The sequence below is a fragment of the Crinia signifera genome, chromosome 6 (assembly GCF_055691185.1).
Source record: "Crinia signifera chromosome 6, ASM5569118v1, whole genome shotgun sequence".
NCBI lineage: Eukaryota > Metazoa > Chordata > Amphibia > Anura > Myobatrachidae > Crinia > Crinia signifera.
This window is the reverse complement of record NC_139222.1, coordinates 80,461,824-80,488,217: the sequence shown is the minus strand read 5'-3', so window position 1 is coordinate 80,488,217 and position 26,394 is coordinate 80,461,824. Positions and strand designations below refer to the sequence as shown.

The following is a 26,394-nucleotide window of genomic DNA, read 5'->3' as shown; positions in this document are numbered from 1 at the left end:
TGTGCAAAATACTGTATGCTGGACTTGTAGATCAACTCCTTTTTTGTCTTTGACAGGATAAGCGAGTTAACAATATGTTGAGAGCGGAACACTACATTTTGGCAACCGTGCTTGATCCGAGGTTCAAGTCCTATGCTGTGTCTTAATTTCCAACTGTCACAGATCTTACGACATGCAAAGAGCTCCTGGTGAGCAAGGTGGCAGCTGAAGTGACGTCTCCTCCTTCAATTTCACAAGAATCTGCCCATAAAAAAACTGCATTTTCCAAAAATATCTAGTAGGGGGGGGGGGCAGTCCACAACAACACCTTTTTTGGACATCTGGTCAGGTCTAAGTGATTTGACCAGTATCAGTGACGCCTCTAGCGTGACTACTCCATCAGATATGGTCAACATGCAGAGGTTAGTGGAGGACTATTTTCAGGACAGCATCATTGTAGGCATTTCAGAGAGTCCTTTCACATACTGGAAAGAAAAAAAGGCAATATGGAGGCCCTTGTACAGGCTGGCTTTGTATTACTTAAGCTGCCCACCCTCCTGTGTGTACTCATAAAGAGTGTTCAGCACTGCTGCTTCCTCAAAATGTTGAAAAAATTATGTTCATTAATAATTTTCATATACAAATTTCACAAGGAAGACCTTTCCCACCAATTCCATCACAAAACACAGACATCGATCATGGAGGATTTCAGCAGTGATGAACGGATATTGTGTGATAATGATGACTCCAAGGATGTACACACTGATGAGAGTGAAGATCAGTCAGTCTGTACCTTATTGGAGGGCCAAAATGAACCAGTCATTTCAGTCACAGGTTTGGCCGTCCCTCTGGCTGAAATGACTGGTTTGTCAAGTACGCAATGTTCTATTTACAACCTAAGGGAGGGGTGGGCAGGCCCAGGGATAATTCCACCTTGCACCTCTTCTTTTTCTTGAGATTCTTCTTCTTAAATGATGTGCTATTTTGAGCATTGCTTCTTTTATTGTGGGAGCACAAATTAACCAGTCATTTAAGTCACAGGTTTGGCAGTCCCTCTGGCTGAAATGACCTTGGGGTTTGTCAAGTGCGCAATGTCCTATTAACAACCTAAGGGTTGGTAGGCCCAGGGACAATTCTATCTTGCACCTCTTTTTTTGCCATTATGTGCTTGAGGCCTACTTTTTCATGCCTGTCTGCTGCTGCTGTGACACTCCTAGATGAGCCACGTGTTTGTGCCGCACACTTGTTGTCTGCCTGCTGCCCCTCACTGCTAATCCAAATCCAAAGCTTTTCAATGCCGCTCGACAAAGTCAAATCCAAATCCCGGCGACTAATCCAAATCCAGATCTTCTGCCCCGGCGCTCATCTCTAGTATTAAGTGCAGGTATAAAATTATCTATTTATTCATAAGCAATATCTCCAATTCAGCAGATGCACAAACAAGGTGACCTTAAAACTACAAATCATGTTTTCACAGTGTAACTCATTTTACTTAAAAATAGAAGTGTTTTTATTGACCTTAACTGCTCAAAGTTCACCGAGATACTTCCAAGCAATCGATAAACTCCCATATAAAAACCAATGTCATCTCTTTCATGATACTATTTGCTGTAGGCTCACATGTTGGTCAAATACTGAAATTCAGAGCAACTTACTAAGCGGTCAGTTTTCTGACTAACTACTACCAGTGAAACAGGTAAGTGATGTGTATTGATGTTTACTAAACATTACCATTAACAAATTGTATTATTTTTAAATTTATAAAATTAATGTTTTTCTAGGTGAGACATGAACCTGCAATTCCAACCCATGATATTTGTAGCTGCAATATTCTTGATACTGTTCTCCAAGGCTCTGTCAGACACATCCCCTGTGTGTTCTGTGGTACAGGGTCTTCCAGGTCTCAATGGAAGAGATGGAAGAGATGGGTTCAACGGCTTAAAAGGGGATCCAGGTAAATAAATACAGTACAACATATTTGAAGCTTTATGCATTGGAGATGTTCTATAAAACATAGGGGAAAATAATCTATATATTTTATCATACATGTAAGGAATTAAGTAAATGAATATTCTGCAAAAATACAGTATATTATTTGGGTTGATTTGGCAAGGTAACTGTTAAAAATTATTACGTTACTGTTATAACACTTTAGATTCGTTTAGCATTTAAATTTTCTTACACATCTAACCACTGGCGTAACTACCGTCCCGCAGCCCCCGCCGTGGCGGGGAGGCGCTGAGGGTATGTGGGCGCCGGGGGGCTGCGGGACGACAGTCACTGTCTGCCTGCCTGTCTGTGTGCGCACCGTCCGGGTCCCAGCTCTCCCGGCTATTGCCGCAGCGCTGCTCTCTCACTGATACAAAAAGTGACACTTGGAAAATGGCTGCCCCCATACCGCAGACAGTTTTTCGTCTGCTGTATGGGGGCAGCCATTTTCCAAGTGTCACTTTCGTTAGCAGCAGTAGCCGGGAGAGCCGAGAGCCGGGACCCGGCGCGGACGGATGCGGCCCAAGGTAAAACACACACGCACACAAACACACACATACACACACACACACGCTCTCTCCCCTCAATCCCCTTCCCTCCCCCCCCCCCCCCCCGCGCGCCACGGCTCCACGCTGCTTGTTTTTTTTTTTTTTTTTAGGGGGGGGGGGGGGGGGGCGCCCCCCTGCATTTTCGGCAGGGGGGCGCAAAATTATTAGTTACGCCACTGCATCTAACTGCTATGTAGAGTAAAACAACAACAACTGCTGAAACAATCTGCCTCTACATTAATATTTATATGGAGAAAGTGGCTTATAAATCACTGCAACTTAACAATTATATAATTTACCATTGAATAAATGTACCTGACAAAACAATATAAAGTAACTGTGGTTCATTGTTTTAAGAGTGCAGTATATGTTCGCTTTATAGTTGCAGCCTATTAAACATAAACAAGACACATTAAAATTAATGCAAAAGTAAGTGTTTTAAATAAAAAATATCCTTATTTAGGTCCCCCTGGGGCACCAGGAACAAGAGGTGGTAATGGACCACCAGGCAAAGCAGGACCTAGCGGAAATCCAGGGGTTAAAGGTAACAAAGTCTGTCTGAATAATATATTTTTTAATGAATTAATTTAAGGGAATAGACATTTCATTTACATACAGAAGTTAGTTAAATATTTATTTATACCCGCATGATCATTAACATATTATACAGTACATCAATACTGTTACTGTTATTTTTGCTAAATGTAATAATTTATCTTTAACCATGTATTGTTGCTATTATATATGAAGGTACAGTATGTTATCAGTATCCTATTTGTTACATTGAGGGTTGCAATAAACCCATTTAAATTTGCTACTTTGTCACAATTGTTTATGTCAAATCAAATGTGTTTATTTGTAATTCTTATTCAGATATAAAGAATAAATTAATTTCAGCAGATAGACTTCTCTCTCTAATACCGAGTCATCACTCAGCTATCAGAGAGGGTATGAGAAAGTTTGGCATCTCAGTATCAAATATAGCTAGTGGAAGTATTACATATGGTTTGTATGAATAGAAAATATTGTAATTCAGCATTGAAATTCACCAGGGGCCAAATGTAACAGAATGAGGCTTTCAGAAAGTGAGATCTTTTTTGGAAAGTTTTCTAATTTTTTTTTTAAGTGGCAATCATTGACAATGCAAAACCAGGATTGCTGCTTTAAAAAAATGGGAAAACTCCAAAAAAAAGATCTCACTTTCTGAAAATCTCATCCTATTACATTTGGCCCCAGATATGTTATCAAAGTATTCTGACTTGCAAAATCTTCAGTGCCAGCAATTAAAATTCTGAGAAGATCCCGTGATTTGCTTCAATAGTCAGGACAACCAAAAATCAGATAATGTGTACCTAGCGTAAGACTCAAAATTCTGCATTTTTATTCAACTTATCACATTTTGTTTGGTTGTCACTTCTCTTTAGTGTTCCATGTACTTGCATGTATTGGTCTTTCCTATTTATTTCTCTAATACACCAACAAGCCAGGTCACACTGCCATTTCCACCCAGCAAAATGCCAGGTGGGTGACATCAGCAGAGACGGGTATTGAGCCAGCAGTGACGGATGATAGCATCTCCCAGCACTGGCTATTTCATTGCAGTGAAGATATCCGGGTCGCATTGACCCGGGTTAACGGTTTACACTGCACCGCGAGCTGGGTTGAGTGAGTGTTCAACCCTGCTCACTTTCCGGGTTGAAATGCTGGGTACTGTAGTTCGACCTGGGTAATTTTAACTGGGATTGTTTACACTGCCTGCAATCCCAGGTTTTTGCATACTTCCGTGGTAAAACCCAGTATTTTGTAGGCGATATAAAAGGTGTATAAATAACAGCCCTTAATTTTCTAACAAATTAAAATTTAGATTCAATGTATTACATATAAAGTATGATTTAAGGAATATAAATATTTATCTAAATATATCAAATTAAAGATCTTATTTTCTTTTTACCATAGGTTTTTCTGGGTAACACCACTGTCTTTCTAGTACATCCTTTGCTCCTCTAGGGAGCCTGTTGCGTGTCTCCACACCAATTATTTCATTTAGTACTTTTTGAGATAACCCCAATATTAGATTGATGGATAATAGATCAAACAGTCCCTTCTCTCTTTTTTCTGTAAATATAACACCACTGTCTTCAAGCTCCAGAATTAATTGCATTCTGGAGCTTGATGCATTATCAAAGGTTGACCACAAAATCTGGTTTAATGCGTCGGCCCAAAGTTAGTTATGAAAAAAAGCACACACATTCTTAAATTATGTATGCAAGTAGAATATGCAAATATTAAGATACAGATTACTACCGTAATGAATTCACTAAATTACATCTTAATATTACATACTACATATTCATTGCACGTTAATATGTGGCAAGAGGTTATTGGGGAAAGGATGAGGAAAACAATCGCTGTAGTCCAAGTGCCCAGATGGCCTATTTTTCATATAATTCTTATCCCCTTCCCGACATTTGACATATATATACGTCATGGCCGGGATGTACTTCCCGACACATGACGTATATATACGTCATGACTTTAAACTGTCCCCGCGTCTATAGTCGCGGTGACAGTTTAAACATGTCTGCTGTCCCTGACAGCAGACATATCCCTGCATGCCCAGGGGGGGTGGCGATGCCTCCCCCTCGTCGACGATCGCTGTGATTGGCTGTTCAATGTGAACAGCCAGTCGCAGCGTTTTCCTGTGTTACCGGCGAATCAGACGCTCGGTAACACAGGTGTCAATCACCGCCGGGTGTGAGGGGGCATGAGGGGGTCACCGGTGATGACCACACCTCACCCCACCTGCCCCCAAGGCTGTGATTGGTCCGTCGGTCCGACGGACCAATCACAGCCAAGGCGCGTCATTTAACGGTGACTGCGCTGCAGACGCCATTCCGTGCAGAGCGGTCACCGGCCACTCTGTCGTGATATACATACCTAAACCTTGCCTGATACTTACCTGATCACCGCTGTTCACCGCTGGTAGCGTGCTGCCAGCAGCTGGATGCTTCCTGGATCTTGTGACTTCCTGTGTCCTGCTGCTGCAGTGTCATAGAGTCACAGATCGTGAGAGATAGTGACAGAGAGTGACAGAGAGTGACAGAGAGTGACAGAGAGTGATATATTTTGTGTCTGCTGCACCCCTTTTGTGCTGATCAGTATATCTGTGCTGATCAGCAACTTTTTTTTTTTTTATATATATATACCTGTCAGTTGCACCAAAGGTTGTGCTGCCTGTGCAACTGACTGCTGCCCCCCTTTTGTGCTGATCAGTTTAAATTAATTAACTGATCAGCAACTTTTTGGGGGTCCAGTTTTTTTTTTTATATATATACCCTGTCAGGTTGCACCCACAGTTGTCTGCCTGCTGCCCCTCACTGCTAATCAGTGTCACATCACTGCATCACTGATCTGCAGTTTTTTTTGGGGGGGGAGGGATTGCAGTGGGGTTTTGTTTTTACACCCACGTTGCTTTTGTGGGTGCTTTTGTGGGTGTCCTGTGGCCGCTGATCAGTGACGTACATCACTGAACAGCATTTTTGGCACAGGGTTGATATCATTTTTTTTTCTGCAGTTTTTTTAAATTGTTTTTTTTTTTTTGGAGAGTGCTGTGGTTTATTACACCCACGTTGCTTTTGTGGGTGTCCTGTGGCCGCTGATCAGTGACGTACATCACTGAACAGCATTTTTGGCACAGGGTTGATATAATTTTTTTTCTGCAGTTTTTTTAAATTGTTTTTTTTTTTTTGGAGAGTGCTGTGGTTTATTACACCCACGTTGCTTTTGTGGGTGTCCTGTGGCCACTGATCAGTGACGTACATCACTGAACAGCATTTTTGGCACAGGGTTGATATCATTTTTTTTCTGCAGTTTTTTTAAATTGTTTTTTTTTTTGGAGAGTGCTGTGGTTTATTTTTATTTTTTAATTGTTTTTACACCCACGTTGCTTTTGTGGGTGTCCTGTTGCCTTTGAGCGCTGTTCAGTGACGGACGTTACTGACCAACATCTGTGCTCAATTTTTGGCGCAGGACCTTTTTTTTTTTTTTTTATTGGGATCAAATTCCTGTATAAAGTATTTTTTTTTCTGCACTACATACACACTACACACTACATACCCCCCGTGTTGAAATAAAGTTTGTACCCCCCCTACACTATACACGTGTTGAAACATTACACTTACAGAAACACAAAAATAAAAATGGCATCCCAAATGTCATCCCAAATGTCATCCCAGTCATCCAGAAGAATGTATTCAGCGGAGGAGGCATATGCCATGCTTGCCTCTGACTCTGACACAGCCAGTGATGCAAGCGGGGAATTTGAAGGATTCGTCTTAAGCTCCTCTTCCTCCTCTAGTGATGAGGGACCCCCTCAAAGACGCCCCCGTAGAGCAGCTGAGACCCCCCCCCCCCCAAATGATTGATCCCGTATGGACCCCACCACCAGACAATTTTGAGCCCCAGGTTCCTGAGTTTTTGGCCATCCCAGGAATCCAATTTGATTCAACAGGTCTCAGAGAAATTGACTTTTTCAAATTATTTTTCTCTGATGATTTTATAAATTTAATGGTGGACCAAAGTAATTTATATGCCCAGCAGTTTATTGCTCAAAACCCCACGTCATCATTTGCTAGGTGGACCCCTGTAGATGCAGTAGAGATGATGACGTTTTGGGGTCTGGTGTTACATATGGGCATAGTAAAAAAGCCAGAAATTAGGCAATATTGGAGTACAGATGTTCTGTACAGCACCCCACTTTACCGTATGGCCATGACTCGGACTCGTTTTGAGATAATCCTTAAATTTTTACATTACACCGATAATGCACAGTGCCCACCCAGAGATGATCCCACCTTTGACCGGCTATTCAAAGTCAGGCCGGTCATTGATCATTTCAGTGCCAAATTTGCAGAGATGTACATCCCTGAAAAATTTATTTGTATCGACGAGTCCCTTATACATTTTAAAGGAAGGGTTAAATTCCGCCAGTACCTTCCCAGTAAGAGGGCAAGGTATGGCATAAAAATGTATAAACTGTGGGAAAGCACCTCAGGGTACACCCACAGGTTTAGGGTATATGAAGGGAAGGATTCAAGAATTGAACCGCCAGAATGCCCCCCCTCCCTCGTAGGTGTTAGTGGAAAAATTGTCTGGGATTTAGTGCACCCCTTCCTGGATAAAGGTTATCACCTCTATGTGGATAACTTTTACAGTAGCATCCCCCTGTTTAAGGCCCTTGGTTCAAGAGGTACAGCAGCTTGCGGTACTGTGCGCAAGAACCAAAGAGGCCTCCCAAAAACGCACATTGCCCAAGTACTGAGAAGGGGTGAAAGCAGGGCACAATCCACCGAAAATATGTTGTTGGTCAAATATAAGGACAAGAGGGATGTCCTTATACTGACAACAATTCATGGAGACAGTACCACCTCCATCCCTGTACGAGGTACCACTACCCACACCTCAAAACCTAATTGTATCCTAGATTACAATAAGTACATGGGCGGAGTGGATCTTTCAGATCAGGTACTGAAGCCGTACAGTCCCCTGCGGAAAACAAAAATCTGGTACAAGAAGCTGGCCGTGTATATCATCCAGATGGCACTGTATAACGCTTACGTGCTATTCCGTTCTACCAGCCAGAGGGGGACATTTATGCACTTTCAAGAGGAAGTCATAAAGGGCCTAATATTTGGGAACCAGCAGGCAGAGGGCCCCAGTACTTTTAGTACTGGCCCCCGTATTGTACCAGGGCAGCATTTTCCTAACGAAATCCCCTCCACTGCAAGAAAGGGAATAAGAAAGGATACTATTTTCCACTGTGAAACTTGCCCCGACAAACCCGGCCTATGTATAAAGGAGTGTTTTAAAATATACCACACATCTATGGATTATTAGGTTCATCATTTCACCGTGCTTCGGGGGTCTTGCTAATGCCACATAGCACCCACCATTCATTCCACCAGAATCTGAGCTGCAAAATCCAAAAATCACTCCTTCCCTTCTGAGTCCTGCCATGCACCCAACTGGTATTTTTTGGTCACATATGAGGCATTGCCATACTCGGGAGAAATTGGGGCACAGATTTTGGGGTGCTTTGTCTCCTTCATTCCTTGTGAAAATGAAAAATTTGGAGCCAGAACTGCATTTTTGTGTAAAAAATGTAATTTTTCATTTGCACAGCCCAGTTGTATCAAAATTGGTGAAACCCCTGGGGGTTTGAAATGTACACTATACCCCTAGATGAATTCCCTGAGGGGTGTAGTTTGCAAAATGGGGTCACTTGTGGGGGGGTTCCACTGTATTGGTGCTTCGGGGGTCTTGCTAATGCGACATAGCACCCACCAACATTCCACCAGAATCTGAGCTGCACAATCCAAAAATCACTCCTTCCCTTCTGAGTCCTGCCATGCACCCAAATGGTATTTTTTGGTCACATGTGAGGCATTGCCGTACTCGGGAGAAATTGGGGCACAGATTTTGGGGTGCTTTGTCTCCTTCATTCTTTGTGAAAATGAAAAATTTGGAGCCAGAACTGCATTTTTGTGTAAAAAATGTAATTTTTTATTTGCACAGCCCAGTTGTATCAAAATTGGTGAAACCCCTGTTGGTTTGAAATGTACACAATACCCCTAGATGAATTTCCTGAGGGGTGTAGTTTGCAAAATGGGGTCACTTGTGGGGGGGTTCCACTGTATTGGTGCTTCGGGGGTCTTGCTAATGCGACATAGCACCCACCAACATTCCACCAGAATCTGAGCTGCAAAATCCAAAAATCACTCCTTCCCTTCTGAGCCCTGCCATGCACCCAAATGGTATTTTTTGGTCACATGTGAGGCATTGCCGTACTCGGGAGAAATTGGGGCACAGATTTTGGGGTGCTTTGTCTCCTTCATTCCTTGTGAAAATGACAAATTTGGAGCCAGAACTGCATTTTTGTGTAAAAAAAATAATTTTTCATTTTCACTGCCCAGTTGTACCACAATTGGTGAAACCCCTGGGGGTTTGAAATGTACACTATACCCCTAGATGAATTCCCTGAGGGGTGTAGTTTGCAAAATGGGGTCACTTGTGGGGGGGGTTCCTAACTTTTAGCATCTTATGGTGCCTAGAAACCTACATGGTGCCTAAAAAATAATCTCATAAAAAGGAGGCTCCAAAATCAAGTAGGTGCTCCTTCTATTATGAAGCCTGTGGTTTGGTCAACGTGCAAACTAGGGCCACATATAGGATATTTATGAAAACAAAAGAATTGGGGGAATCAATTTTTAGTCACATTTCTCTAGTAAAATCTACTGTGTTCCTTAGAAAAATGTATTAAAATTGAAAATCTGCAAAAAAAAAATGAAATTTTCAAATTTCACCTACACTTTGTTTTAATTCCTGTGAAACACCTAAAGGGTTAACAAACTTCCAAAATGCTGTTTTGAATACTGTGAGGGGTGCAGTTTTTGAAATGGCATCATTTATGGGGGTGTCTCACATACAAGTCCCTCAAAGTCACATCAGAACTGAACTGGTCCCTATAAAAATCAGTGTTTGAAATTTTCTTGAAAATTTGAGAATTTGCTATTCATATTTTAAGCCTCCTAGTTTCCAAAACAATTAAAAGGATGTTGAAATAATGATGGAAACATAAAGTAGACATATGGTCTATGTTAGTTATTAACTATTTTGAGTGGTATGATTATTTGTCTCACAAGCAGAAAATTTAACATTTTGAAAATTGCTAAATTTTCCATTTTTTTACGACATTTTGGTATTTTTCACAAAAAAACACAGACTGTATCGACCCAAATTTACCACTAACTTGAAGTACAATGTGTCACGAGAAAACAATCTCAAAATCACTGGGATAAGTAAAAGCAAAAAAAAGTTATCCCCACTTAAGTGATACCTGTCAGATTTGAAAAAAAGGGCTCTGTCAGGAAGGCAAAAACAGGCTGCGGCGGGAAGGGGTTAAACAATATCCCCTGCTCTTTTGCTATCGTGTACTATTTCTACACCTATGAGAAAAAGCTCCACTTGATTATTATTATTATTATTATTATTATTATTAAATTGTTTAGATAATCCCACAATGCAAATAACTCTTTACACAGCTGCAAAGCTTGATTAACATTTCCGAGCAGCAGTGCCGGGTTAAACCCAGTGTAGGGCCCTAGGTAGTCAAAATCTCGGGTCTCACTCACAAATGTACTAATATGTTTTTAACAACCACTCTTCAGTGTTTTTCCATGCCTTGATATAAAACTACATTTAGTAATTGTATGCACTCGCTCTTCGGCTTCGTATTTCAGGGCATGCATATACCAGTGTACGACCACACACTCATGAGTGGTGTATCTAATAAATACATATACACACATATATATATATATATGTATCGACCCAAATTTACCACTAACTTGAAGTACAATGTGTCACGAGAAAACAATCTCAAAATCACTGGGATAAGTAAAAGCAAAAAAAAGTTATCCCCACTTAAGTGATACCTGTCAGATGTGAAAAAAAGGGCTCTGTCAGGAAGGCAAAAACAGGCTGCGGCGGGAAGGGGTTAAACAATATCCCCTGCTCTTTTGCTAACGTGTACTATTTCTACACCTATGAGAAAAAGCTCCACTTGATTATTATTATTATTATTATTATTATTATTATTAAATTGTTTAGATAATCCCACAATGCAAATAACTCTTTACACAGCTGCAAAGCTTGATTTACATTTCCGAGCAGCAGTGCCGGGTTAAACCCAGTGTAGGGCCCTAGGTAGTCAAAATCTCGGGTCTCACTCACAAATGTACTAATATGTTTTTAACAACCACTCTTCAGTGTTTTTCCATGCCTTGATATAAAACTACATTTAGTAATTGTATGCACTCGCTCTTCGGCTTCGTATTTCAGGGCATGCATATACCAGTGTACGACCACACACTCATGAGTGGTGTATCTAATAAATACATATACACACATATATATATATATATATATATATATATATATATATATATATATATATATATATATATATATATATATATATATATATATATATATATGATAGTGAAGAAACAACAGCGGCACTCTGGGGATTTTTAGAAAAAATATATTTTCAGCAAAAAAAGCTTCCAACGTTTCGGGGTATGTGACACCCCTTTGTCAAGGTTATACGTGCAATAATAGGTACATACATGTGCTTACCTTTATCATAACAAGTGAGAAGAGTGAGCAAATCACGTTACTGCAGCGTGCTGGCATCAAACAGGAAACGGACAGTGAAAGGAAGTGGCCAGGCAGTGGATATCCTGCTGTTGGAACGCAGCGTGGACAGCAAGCCTCAGGTCTCCTAGGAGACTGATGGTGATTGCAGCAAATGTGTCCGGTGTAACGAGATGCCAGCATCACCTGACGTGACTGGCTTACCCTAGGGTGAATATTAACATAAAAAGTGTATATTAGATAATAAAAACAGTGTAGAATCAACATGAAGATGCATTTAAAATAACGCAATATATCAGTGACAAAATCATCTATATAAAATAACGTGCGGTGACCAAATTGTGTTTAAATTATCTTAATAATACATGTAACATAGACAAAAGGCACCTCTTTGCCCTGACCCCTGTATATTAGCTATGAGAGGTATATAATGAATGCAGCTGTCCCGTGCTGTTTAATACCAAAGTATTAATATTGACGGGAGTCAACATGTTAGCGTGTCGACAACTCTGGGGGGTAAAGTAAGCATAGAAGGGGGACAAATCACTAAAAATAGAAAGGGAAAAGGATAGAGAGATAAGAATAAGGAGAAGAAAAAGCACATTGAGTTTATCCTAAGCCGTTATTGCTTATAATGTGTCGACAACGAGAGTCGACATGCGGTCCTGACTCTGTTAATATTCACCCTAGGGTAAGCCAGTCACGTCAGGTGATGCTGGCATCTCGTTACACCGGACACATTTGCTGCAATCACCATCAGTCTCCTAGGAGACCTGAGGCTTGCTGTCCACGCTGCGTTCCAACAGCAGGATATCCACTGCCTGGCCACTTCCTTTCACTGTCCGTTTCCTGTTTGATGCCAGCACGCTGCAGTAACGTGATTTGCTCACTCTTCTCACTTGTTATGATAAAGGTAAGCACATGTATGTACCTATTATTGCACGTATAACCTTGACAAAGGGGTGTCACATACCCCGAAACGTTGGAAGCTTTTTTTGCTGAAAATATATTTTTTCTAAAAATCCCCAGAGTGCCGCTGTTGTTTCTTCACTATCCTGTACTTCTGTTCCTGAAGGCACCTGGGTTACCTGTACTGCTGGAGGAGTGCCAGGCCTACACCTCTACCTCTATATATATATATATATATATATATATATATATATATATATATATATATATATAGTCATAAATGTTTTTTATTACAGGAAGGATTTAAATATTAGAATACTTTTTATTGCGTCCTTTATTTGTCATGTACAAATACATGTTGATTTGGCTTATATACTCTATTTTCCAGGGATACCAAGTCAAAAGGGAGACAAAGGTTCAAGCGCTGGAGAGTCAGGTTTGTAGGGTACTGAGAGTAAAATAATATTGTCTCATGTATATGTCTTTGCCAAGTGCACCAGCCGGTGGTATTTGGTTTACATGGATGCACTAGTATAGTGCATAACTGGCATTGGCGGGCGGCACTCGGTCAAAATAAATACACAATGCGCATCTCAATAGTGCAACGTTTCAGCGTACGTGGCGCTTTTATCAAGAACAAATGTACAAGTGAACACTCACCGACCTGAGCTCCTACATAAAATGGTGAGTGTTCACTTGTACATTTGTTCTTGATAAGTGCGCCACGTGCGCTGAAACGTTGCACTATTGAGATGCGCATTGTGTATTTATTTTGACCGAGTGCCGCCGCCCCGCCAGTTTTATATATATATATATATATATACAGGTAGACGGGATAGCCGGCACTCAGCTCCAGTAAGCTCTTTGTGCCCCGTGCCTTCAGTAGGGACCCTGCAGCAGCTGGGTCAATGTACAAACACAGCGAGGACCGCGGCACTGGGGTCTGAAATAATGAAGACTGACGCTTGCCTAGTGTAGGTTAACGTTTCAGCCTTTATTCAGGCTTTTGTCAAAACAGCATACATGAAGAAATGAGCATAATCACTCACCTTATAAGCCGTGCAGATTCACAAAACGAGTGCATGAGCAGCAGGGCACTTCCGGGCGCCCACATAACGCCCATTGGTGACGTCACTGCCTGTAGGACGGTTGCCGCAGCAACGCGTGTCAGTGTGCACAGTGTGCATATTGTATAAAGCTGGAAATTAAAAAAAAAGAAAAAGATAAGAAAAAAACTACGATGCCAGACACCCCGTGTGGCGGTAACCACAGCAACGCGTGTCAGTGTGCGCACTGTGCGTGCTGGATAAAGATAATAGAAAAATAAAAAATATAAAAAATATATGTAAAAAATGGGAAGGGGGATTCAAGATCCCTATTACCAAGACTAAATATGTGAACAAAAAACTGTGAGCTGCCCGCTGTTCATGTGTTCAGTGAAACTGCAAAACTTACAAACAAAATTAGTGCAAAGCAAACTTAAAAAATAACAAATTAAAACAGCGGGTAACATACTTCGGTATAGAGTGCTTGATGCCAGAGCCATTACTGGCTAGGGCACCCATACTATATAATAATCCATAATACTATACGAAAAACAACAAGTGAAAAAAGGAAAATACATAAATATATACATAATAATGTCGACTCCTCCAATCATGACTGTCCTAGTGGATGCATATGCTAATAATTAAATCTGGTCTCTGCCAATAATGTAAGGATACCACTAGTTAGGCTATTCTTGCTGGGACTGGTAGTTTGAGGACATAGGTATGGGCCGTTCTTGCTGGGACTGATGGTTTGAGGATATAGATGTATAACGAGTCAAGAGAGCAGGGGGGACATCCTCTAAAGGAAGCAGTGGAGCCCCAACTGCTCATTGAGGCCCCTGGGGGCCAGTGCATCCAATTTATGGATCCATCTGGTTTCCAATTGAAGGAGCTTCCTTCCCCTGTCTCCCCCTCTGGGTAAGGCCTGGACCTGATCAATGATCATGTAACGAATTGTTGCCAGTGGATGTTTAGCTTGGACGAAATGTCTTGCGACAGGTTGGTCGCTTGACCCTTTCTGTAGTGCTGCCCTGATAGAGGAACGATGGGCTGCCATCCGCTCCTTGAACTGCCTCTCCGTCTTACCGACATAGATCAAGGAGCAGGGGCAAAACAGGACATAGACTACAAAACTAGAGGAACATGACAGGTAGTGCCTTATGGGAAATTTTTTACCTGAATACGGGTGACTAATGGTGGACCCTGCCTGCATAAAACTGCAGGTAGTGCAATTAGGGCACCTGAAGCAACCTTTTTTAGTTCTGGTCAGGAATGTGCTTTTGGTTATTTTGCCCAACTCCGTGATGTCTGTTCTGACTAATAGGTCTTTAAGGTTTTTGCCCCGTCGATACGCAGGCATCAGCCTTGTGTTGGTTAAATCTAAGGCCGGATCGCTTTTGATCACTGGCCAAAGTTGTTTGGCTTTCTGGACATTTTTGGGGGACTGGTGGGAAAATAAGTTGACCCATACCAGTTTATCGCTGGCTTTCTTGGATCGATTGTCTGCTCTCAGAAGTTCCGTTCTGGTCCTAGTCAGTGCCTTGGCACATTGTTTCTGTAGGTCTATGGCCTTGTAGCCTCTGTCCCTAAATTTCTGGAACATGATCCCTATCTCTTTTCTGGCTTCGATAGGGTCACTAACAATACGAAGTGCCCGCAGGAACTGGCTGTAAGGCAATGAGGATTTGCAATGGATAGGGTGTGCACTGGAAGCTAGTAAGAAGTTGTTTCTGTCTGTGGGCTTGCGGTATAGTGTTGTGGCAAGCCCCTCAGGCGTCTTAGTGATGGTTACATCTAAATAATTGATTTTATCAGGATTAATGGAAAACGTAAATTTGACGGGGTGGTTTGTGTTATTATGATCCTCCATCAATTTTCTAAACATGTCTTCTGATCCTGACCAAAACAACAAAATGTCGTCGATATAACGAAAATATCGAACAATGCTTGAGCTAATGGCGGTGTTGCTGAAAAAAATATCATTTTCTACCTCGAACATGTAGATATTGGCTAGCGATGGGGCCACATTGGACCCCATCGCCACCCCCGATGTCTGCAGGTAATGTGCCCCGTCACAGTAAAAATAATTGTTAACTAGCACCATTTCAAGTAGCTCAAGAAAAAAGCACACATCTGGACCATTGTACTCAATATTGCCTGTCAGCAGGCGTCTTACCGCCTGCACACCCGCCTGATGCGGAATACAGGTGTACAGGTTGCAGACGTCAATGGTGATCAAGAGGCAACCAATTGGTAAGCACCCAAGTTCATTGAGTGCAATGAGTAGGGAAGTAGTATCCTTTAAGAAAGTCTTTTTGGACTGTATCAAAGGTTGCAAGAACCCATCCAGGTAGACCGATATGGGCTGATAGATAGAGCCTCTGGCTGAAATAATCGGTCTACCTGGTGGTTTTGTGGCATGCTTGTGGATTTTAGGTATAATGTACATAATAGGCTTAATAGGATAGTCCACTGTGAGGAACTTGGCACAAGTGTCTGAAATCTGTCCGTCCTGAACACCACGTTTTAAACATGCATCTAGTTCCTTTTTGAACTTGCTGGTTGGATCACCACGAAGCTTGGTATAGGTCATGGTGTCTGTTAGGTGGCGCTGGATTTCTTCACGATGGTCCGATATATCCTGTATTACTATAGAGCCACCCTTGTCCGATTGGCGTATTACAATGTCCTGATAAGAGGCAAGGTTCTTCAACGCCTGACGCTCAGGACAAGACAAGTTCCACAGATTGGGTGGAATTCTTGCGGGTGGTTTGTTCTGGTCCAATTCCAGCATGCGTGTAAAGGTTTTAAGGGAAGCATTATTGCTGACAGGTTCAAACAAGGAACGGGGTTTGAATTGGCTAAGGTGACTGGGAACATCAGGAATGGCTGTATTTGCCGGTCTGTCCTTGAAGTATTCACGCAATCTGATTTTTCGATTCAATTGGAATGTCTCTATTTTGTTTTGTAACGGGTCAGTTGGACACGTGGGAATAAAGGCCAGACCCCTTTCTAGCACTCGAGATTCCACTGGTGTTAATGTCCTTGATGACAAGTTAAAGATTAGGTGTTCCTTTGTCTGGGTGGTCTCCTTGGTTGCCTTTCTCTCCCGGATGTTTTGGCCCGCCCTCCTGGTGCGTGCGGATTTCTGCCAGCGATTTGAGCTCGCGTACGTACCCCTAAAGGGTAGGGACCTGGGGTACCTCTGCTGTCTCCCGTGTCACTATCTGTGCCGGTAGCCGAATCACCAGTTTGCTGATGGCGGTACCGAGGAGGTCTACGTTTAGGACCTGGATTACCTTGTTGGCCATCGTTGGTGGAATGGGCCCCCGTGAGCCAGCCGTAGACACGTTGAAATTCATAATCTTGGTCCACTTTTGTACGTTTTGACTTTTTAAATTGGATGAGCTCTTCCTTGTACTTATCAATTTCAGTTTTTAATTTGGAGGTCCACTCGTCCAACTTATCAGGGGCAAATTTAGGCAGATGTAACTGTTCCATTTCAAGATATTTCGTCTTGGCTAATTCATATTCCTTTTTTGCCTCCTCTATGACCAATAAGAGGAGGTCAAAGGAACATTTATTTAAAATGGAAGTCCATTTGATGCAGAACTCGGCATTGTAGCGGCCGATCGTTGGTATGTTGTTAATTCTAAAACCCCTAGGGATTTTCTTGTCCCTGTAATAATTGGACAGGGTCAGGCCGTGATAAAAGTAGTCAACTTCACGTTTTTTTGCCTTGTACAAATCCTGATAGATATTTCTAGGGTTATCTTTGCCGGTTAATTGTTCTGCATCTTCAGTGAAAAGAATGCCCTCAGCCTCTGATTCTGAATAGCTGAAGATAGAACCTGGTGTAAGGGTAACACGCTGATGGACTGTTGCTTCAGCCATTGAAATAATTGTTGGGCAATGTGGCACAAGCTGGACTCAGAGACAAGTGTGGAATTCCAAATGCTTGAATACTTCTGCAAAAATACAGATAAAGTGACACGTGCTGATTGAATTGTCACCAATTGCTTAAAGTGCTGAGTGCTGCATAATATCAAAGAGATGACTGCTGGTTGACATCTGTAAGTCCTTACAGTGCTAAATGCTGCACAATTAAAGCATAAGCCAGTATGAACATCCACTGCTTAGATATAGTCAAATAGCCATAAAGTGCATAGTGCTGTACAAGTATCACAAAGTTTAGCAGCAAATAAAGGTATCCCACATAGGAAAGTCCAATGGTCCCGCACTGCTGGTAGATACTGTGCAAAATAGAGCAAGTGGTCAAATCACAGTAAAGTGCTGGGTGCTGTGCGTATGAAAAATGATTAAAGCAGCAATAAGGGTGTCCACATAGGAGAATCCAAAGGACCCACACGTATAGTGGGTACTGTGCAAATACAGCTAGTGCAGCAGCAGCGACTGTAGTGTCCCAAGTAGGAGAGTCACACAATGGAGGAAACGTAGTGAAGTGCTCAGTGCTCAGTGCAAAGTGCGTGATGTTGCTGGACGGCAAAAGATGAGCCTGATATCTTGGAAATAACGGAAGGTGCCCTGCTGGAGAATGTGGGCTGCATCCACTTGTAAGTGTAGACAGACTCCAACACCATAATATTCAGGTAGACGGGATAGCCGGCACTCAGCTCCAGTAAGCTCTTTGTGCCCCGTGCCTTCAGTAGGGACCCTGCAGCAGCTGGGTCAATGTACAAACACAGCGAGGACCGCGGCACTGGGGTCTGAAATAATGAAGACTGACGTTATACATCTATATCCTCAAACCATCAGTCCCAGCAAGAACGGCCCATACCTATGTCCTCAAACTACCAGTCCCAGCAAGAATAGCCTAACTAGTGGTATCCTTACATTATTGGCAGAGACCAGATTTAATTATTAGCATATGCATCCACTAGGACAGTCATGATTGGAGGAGTCGACATTATTATGTATATATTTATGTATTTTCCTTTTTTCACTTGTTGTTTTTCGTATAGTATTATGGATTATTATATAGTATGGGTGCCCTAGCCAGTAATGGCTCTGGCATCAAGCACTCTATACCGAAGTATGTTACCCGCTGTTTTAATTTGTTATTTTTTAAGTTTGCTTTGCACTAATTTTGTTTGTAAGTTTTGCAGTTTCACTGAACACATGAACAGCGGGCAGCTCACAGTTTTTTGTTCACATATTTAGTCTTGGTAATAGGGATCTTGAATCCCCCTTCCCATTTTTTACATATATTTTTTATATTTTTTATTTTTCTATTATCTTTATCCAGCACGCACAGTGCGCACACTGACACGCGTTGCTGTGGTTACCGCCACACGGGGTGTCTGGCATCGTAGTTTTTTTCTTATCTTTTTCTTTTTTTTCAATTTCCAGCTTTAAACAATATGCACACTGTGCACACTGACACGCGTTGCTGCGGCAACCGTCCTACAGGCAGTGTAGTCACCAATGGGCGTTATGTGGGCGCCCGGAAGTGCCCTGCTGCTCATGCACTCGTTTTGTGAATCTGCACGGCTTATAAGGTGAGTGATTATGCTCATTTCTTCATGTATGCTGTTTTGACAAAAGCCTGAATAAAGGCTGAAACGTTAACCTACACTAGGCAAGCGTCAGTCTTCATTATTTCAGACCCCAGTGCCGCGGTCCTCGCTGTGTTTATATATATATATATATATATATATATATATATGCAGCCAAGCGAACCGGTCTGAATTAGACCCTAACTCATAGTCCCTGAACATAAACAGCAGAAACAGGTGGATTATTTTTGATCCCTCTCTATTAATGGTTGAAATTTATCAAGCAGCCTGATACAATCTGTAAGTGGGATATGGTCATTGGGTCACCAGCAAGTTGTTTGACAGTCATTAGGTCTACATGCATTTAGGTCTACATGCAGGAAGGTCAACATGAGTCTAGGTTATCAGGGTCATTAGGTCGATATGAGGTTTTTCACTGTTTTTTGAGCCGACAGGCGGTATTTCATGCTCTAGCATCCATTAGGGCGTGGTGGGAGAATAAAACAGTGTGCCGAGCGCGGCGAGGCACCGAACCCGAAGAATGGTGAGCGCAGCAAGCCATGGGAGGAGACGCGGTGCACTTTAATCTGTGTTCATGTGGACTGTGTTGACATTCGGGTAAAAAAACAGTGAAAATCCCGATGTCAACCTTTTGACTGTCGACCTAATGACCCTGTTGACCTAACCCATGTCGACCTAAATTTATGACGATCTAATAGTCTAGACCTAATGACAGTCTAACAACTTGCTGGTGACCAACTGCTCCACACCCGTCAGTGAGGATGTATTAAATTCTCCGTTAGTAAAAGAGATATTTGCATCTCTAATATATATTTTTTTTAAGAAGATTCTGTCAACAAATGCTGATTTATCTTAATAAGTTTAAATAAAATTAATATTATTAAAATTATTTTATATTCAAAATATACACATAAAAATGTATATAGTTAATTTTCCAAAATGTTTAAAGCACCTTTAGTATAACAAATTGACAGAATATTTTGAAGTGGTACAATTAATTGTACTGTATAATTGATGTTAATGTATACATACATAGCTAATTACAATTGGAAATAAACCAAAAATGCTAGAATAATTTGTAGATGGCTTTACTTTTACAGGATTACATGCAAATCTACAACAAAAGATAGCATCTGTTGAAGAGCAATTACGCAATGTGCAGTCCACTATAGCTGCACAGAAAAATGGTGTGTATGAGCCTCATGAAAATACTTGAATGGCATTAGCATGTATTGTGGGATAAAGGTATAGGCATCATGTGGTGACTACTGTATATAATATGTTGTGAATATAATATATGTTGTGCATTGTGTGACATTATCTCATCATTTTTGTTTCAGAAATGTCACTAATCATTTTCATATTGACTCTCCTTTACATTGGTTGTTTCCTACTAAACCAACAAGAGAGCAGGTAGACTCAGAGGCAGATTTATTAAGCTCGGTGAAGTAATAAAGTGTCTGGTTTTTATCACCAGCCAGTCAGCTCCTAACTGTGAAGTTACAGGCTTGATTTGAAAAATGCCATGTAGGAGCCGATTTGCCGGTGTTAATAAACAGACACTTCACCAAGCTTAATAAATCTACCCCTTTGTGGCCTTTACACAACACAGACTACCTAATAAGCATGGCAAAGGTTCCTTATAGACACATAGGAGATTTATGGAATTATTCAATCTGTGCCAATATTTTCTGACAGGAAATATCAGCACTCACCTATTCAATGCTGCCATTAACTACAGCATTGCATGGTGTCAGATCCTACTTTTTTGTTGGAAAAGGCCACGGATTGTTGAATTCACGGCCATTTTTCAGGGATCCATGGACTTTCCAACACTCGACAGCCGGAACATTGAATTCCAGCTGTTGAATTACAGTCGGATGATAGGAAAATGGCCTGGGATTCTAACTGTTGGGACGTTCCGACAGTTGGAATCCTGGAATGAATACCCCCCCTTAGCCTCTCATATGGTCTAATAAGGTGTTGGCCTCTATAACAAGTGAATGTGAATTGGAATAAAGGGGATAGCTGTAGAAAGTGTTACTGACATTGGTAGAATATATTGAGTTCTGTCTTTTCTTAGGCAAACTGTGTGGGTAAGATCTGTACTAGAAAAGGGTTTTGATTATTACATAGTTACATAGTTACATAGTAGGTGAGGCTGAATAAAGACTTGTGTCCATCTATTTTAACCTATGTTTAAAGTAGCTAATCCCTTGCTGTATAGTGTGTTCTGATATTTTAAAGACAGATTATGTTACTTATTCGTACCCATGGATGTTTTTAACCAATAAATGTTTATCCAACCTTATTTGAAACATATTTATAGTGTCTGCCGACACCACTTCTCCAGGAAGAGAGTTCCAAAGACTGCTCTGACTGTAAAGAATTTTTTTCTTATAGATGAACAAAATCTTTTTTCTTGTAATCTAAACTCGTGACCTCTCATCCTAGATTCCTTTCTAGTAGAAAAAAGGATGTTTGACAGTTCCTTATATTGGCCCCTGATATATGTGTACATGTTGAGCATGTCCCCCCTTAAACGTCTCTTCTCTAGCGTAAATAGTCCCAGATTGCTTAATCTTTCCTCGTAGCTTAAATTCTCCATTCCCCTAATAAGCTTTGTTGCTCTTCTTTGGATTTTTTCTAATTCTATGATGTCCTTTTTATATTGCGGAGCCCAGAACTGCACTGCGTATTCGAGGTGCGGTCTAACCAATGATTTGTAAAGAGGCATAATTACTTTTGAGTCCCTAGTTTCCATGCCCCTTTTAATACATGTGAGAATATTGTTGGCCTTTTTTGTTGCTATATTACATTGAGCACTACACCCCAGTTTGTTGTCTATTTGGACTCCTAGATCCTTTTCGAGTACTGACTTAACCAATTCATCCCCGCTTAGGTTATAACTAGCACAATGGTTATGTCTCCAAAGGTGCATGACCTTGCATTTGTTCACATTGAACCTCATCTTCCACTTTTTTGCCCACTCATCTAGATTGTCAAGATCATTTTGAAGCGTGGTGACATCTTCTGATGATTTAATAACTCTGCTCAGTTTTGTATCGTCCGCAAAGATGGATACATTGCTGAGTAACCCCATCCCAATATCATTAATAAAAATGTTAAATAAAATGGGCCCAAGAACCGAACCCTGTGGCACTCCACTTAGTACTGGTATCATATTAGACATGGCACTGTTCACGACCACTCTTTGTTCTCTATTACACAGCCAGTTCCCTACCCATCTAAAGATATTTGCCCATGTCCTCCATTTTATTTATCAACCTCTTGTGTGGTACTGTGTTGAAGGCTTTAGCAAAATCTAGGAAAATCACATCTACAGTGTTTCCATTATCAAGGTTTTTGCTAACCTCTTCATAGAAACCAAGTAGATTAGTTTGGCATGAACGATTTTTCACAAACCCATGCTGGTTATTACTGAGTAAACTATGAAGGTCTAAATACTCCTGAATACCATCTCTTAAAAATCCTTCAAATAGTTTACCCACTATTGATGTTAAACTAACAGGTCTGTAATTAGCTGGATCTTCCTTTTTTCGTTTTTTGAATAATGGCACTACCTCTGCTATTCTCCAGTCTTTTGGCACCTTTCCTGAGGATAGTGAATTATCAAATATATAATGTAGAGGGGAAGCTAATTCCTCCCTTAATTCCATTAGTACCCTAGGATGAATCCCATCTGGCCCAGGTGATTTATTTGTTTTAATTTTGCTGAGCCTCAATATTATTTCCTCGGTAGAGAATTCAATATTGAGGTTGGGCTTGTTCATCCCATTTGTGGTATGTGTGCGTTCCACAGTCTGCTTTTCCTTAGTAAACACTGATGAGAAGAACTCGTTTAACAGTTCTGCTTTTCCCTTGTCCTCCGTAAAACTTTTTCCATTGATATCGGTTAGTGGGCCTATGTTGTCCTTATATATACGTTTACTATTTATGTATTTGAAAAACTTCTTGGGGTTAGTTTTACTTTCAGTGGCTATGCGCTCTTCATAATCCCTTTTAGCTACTTTGATTGCCCCTTTGCAAATGTTGTTTGATTCTTTGTATTTGGTGAACACCTCCTTATTTAAGTTATTTTTATAGAATTTAAATGCTCTTGTTTTATTGTTGATTGCTGACCTAACTTTTTTGTCCAACCATGGTGGCTTTTTTTAATTGAATTTACCCTTAGTTACTTTAGGAATGTATTTAATAGTTAATGATTTGAGTATATTTTTTAGAATATCCCACATTTCCTCAGCATTTATCCCCTCAAAAACTGTTTCCCACACAATTATTTTTAGGGCTTCTCTGAATAATTCGAAGTTAGCTTTTCTGAAGTTTAGTATTTTTGTCGATCCTTTATGATGTAATTTACTGAAGTTGATTTCCAGTGAAACCATATTGTGGTTACTATTCCCTAGGTCAGAGGTTCCCAAACTTTTTTGAATCACGGCACCCTAGAGTATCAGAATATTTTTCAGGGCACCCCTAGGCCAAAGTTTGTTACCAAGAATAAAAAATAAATAAATAAATGAAATAAGTTGTGCTTAAATGTCATCCTTAGGTCCAGTTATGTGGTGAGGAACACGATTCACTTCTCTTTCCCCACATATTTTATAATTGGAAGCCACAAGCACTGATTTTTGTCTGTTTCATTGGCCATAAATAAATTGAATTGGTTGTGGACCACCAACCTGAGGCACCCCTGCAAGTGCTCCCAGGCACCCCAGGGAGCCTAGGCGCACAGTTTGGGAACCACTGCCCTAGGTGTTCAATTACTTTTGTGTTTGAAACTAAATCTATGTTAATTGTTAAAACCAAAAACCAAATCTAATAAAAATTGTTTCAATTAGCCTTGTAATATTTGTGTACAGTATTGATATTGTATCGCTACCATAAAATATAAATATTCAGCTGTCTTGTCTGTATGATCCGGAGCCTTAATGTATCCCATCTTACATCGTGAACCCTGTTTCTATCACCCAGGTAATTTACTTACGCTCCTGCAAAAGTTCCCCAGCAATCATCCTTAGTACAGATGCCTCCTTCTGCAGCCATGCAAAACATTTTGGGCAGTCACAATTTAGCTTTTATTACTTGTATGTTTAACGGTATATTTTTGTTGCTAAATACATCCTGAAACAATATAAATAATATTAAAACAATAAAAATAAAAATACCATGTTATATTGCACGAAAATAGTACATCTTTTGATGAATAGAAAAGGGTTATAATTAAATAGCACAGTAATGACGATTGGTTAAAAAAATTGCCATTTTCTTATTGGCTGGAAGTTTATTGCACGTAATTGGATAACCCATTCGGAATGTACATCATCTGTTCTAGGGTATAAAACAGATTTAATTATCTAAATCAAAGTGTACATTTTAGTAGTATGTTAATAGCAATGTTTTGTCTATTTACTGTATTCCAGCCTTGCTATTTTCTAGAGGAGCCAGTTACCAAGATAAAATGTATGTTTCAAGTGGTAAGGTAGTTCCATATGATGAGTCAAGTGCACTATGTTCAGTGGCTGGGGGAAAGATGGCTACACCACAGAATGCTGAGGAGGACAAAGCAATTTACAATATGATGGTACAATACAACACAAGTGTCTACCTGGGAATTACGGACAAAAAAACAGAAGGTACTTTTAGGTATCAAAATGGCGAAGTCATCACATATTCAAACTGGAATACTGGGGAACCCAATCAGCAAGGAGATGAGGATTGTGTGGAAATAACTTTGACTGGAAAGTGGAATGACGCAAATTGTCAAACAAAACGATTAAATGTGTGTGAATTTTCCTAACAATCAAAACATTGCAAAACCAATAAAGCCTAGTTATAATTGTTTAGAATTTTTCCTGTTATTAATATGGTGCTATATTTGCATTACATTTCCATTTGCTGCATCTACAGTTGTACCAAAGCTGTGTTTGCAAAGATTATACTGTAATTATAGTAAGTAATAAAAAAGCGACACATTCTGGAGGTCATACTAGTTTGATTGCTTCCCTGCGTGGGAGGGATGTTTTGCTACTGCGCATGCACATAAGCATTTATGCGCATGTGCAGGCTCCATTTGTGAATGGACTCAATGACTTAGAAGCCTTTTTATGTCTCTTAACATCTTCTTCACAGGACAACTGGGTGGACTTACTACCTTGGGCCGAGTATGCACACAACAACTCCTATCATACCTCTTCTGGAAACCCCCCACATTTTTTACAGTCTTTGGCAAACATCCTTGCTCTCCCAAAATCTCAAGCTTACCAGAATGTGACATGACAGCTGTTACCTCCTCTTTATACCTCTTCTCCAAGACTTGGTATAACGTCCATAGTTCCCTCCTGAAAGTCTCCTACTGTTACTTTTTCTGCTGAATGTTGCCTGAATCCTACACACATTTTAAAGGAACCTTGATGTGCACTTGAGAATGTAATACTATGTAAGTGCTGTCTATTCTGCCTTTTACTAGAATCTTGACACTTTAGAGGGTGTGGCTACCTCTCAATGGAGTAGCTGCTCGGACTGGGTGCTCTCCGCTACAGACATACCCATGCAGGCTAGATGTGGGGATAAATAAGTTTCGTACCAAGGGAAGGAAGGGTTTCATCACAGTAAAGGCAGTTAAGTTATGGAATACTCTGCCTGAGAAGGTTGTGATGGTAGACTCAATGTATACATTTTAAAAAGAGTAAGATGAATTTCTAGCAGAAAAAGTACACAGGGTTATAATCATAATTCACAAGGAACCGTAGTTTACTGAGCAGTTAATTTTGGGTCGTTGGGGACCCTGATTTATTATAGATAGGCAATAACCGTATCCGGGTCATTTACACCTCAAGAGATCTTATAGGTTGAACTTGATGGATTTAGGTATTTTTTTAACCTAACCAACTATTTATGAGTACAGTAGTAGTTTGAAAGGAGCTTCAAATTTCTATTGTGTTCATTTCTAAGCTCTGTACTTTACTAATTCTGTATTGTCACAATCCTGCCAGAACTCTGTGCATTTGTCCTGTCATACCAGCCTGCTGCAGCAAGACTATCAAATAATCTGAACCTGTGCTAGTAATGAGCACCTGGGTGAGCCTGAATCAGTCATTGACTCTATACTTACCTGCTAAATGGAATCATGCAAGTTCCCTGTTAGCTTCA

At 40.7% G+C, this 26,394-nt stretch overlaps 1 protein-coding gene across 2 annotated transcripts; it reads left to right on the top strand.

Annotated features, from left to right (window-relative positions):
• Positions 1 to 1,470: 1,470 nt before the first annotated feature.
• LOC146007749 (pulmonary surfactant-associated protein D-like) lies at positions 1,471 to 25,222 on the top strand. 2 transcript variants are annotated; one of them, XM_083146338.1, is made up of 6 exons: positions 1,471 to 1,675; positions 1,761 to 1,933; positions 2,980 to 3,060; positions 13,027 to 13,074; positions 20,325 to 20,411; positions 24,217 to 24,624. In XM_083146338.1, exons 2-6 carry the CDS (start codon positions 1,768 to 1,770, stop codon positions 24,261 to 24,263), a joined length of 429 nt encoding a protein of 142 aa, XP_083002464.1. In that variant the 5' UTR covers positions 1,471 to 1,675; positions 1,761 to 1,767; the 3' UTR covers positions 24,264 to 24,624. The 2 variants fall into 2 exon arrangements, with proteins under 2 accessions (XP_083002464.1, XP_083002463.1); XM_083146337.1 differs by lacking the exon at positions 24,217 to 24,624 and adding an exon at positions 24,666 to 25,222 and having other exon boundaries at positions 1,518 to 1,675.
• The last annotated feature ends 1,172 nt before the right edge of the window (positions 25,223 to 26,394 follow it).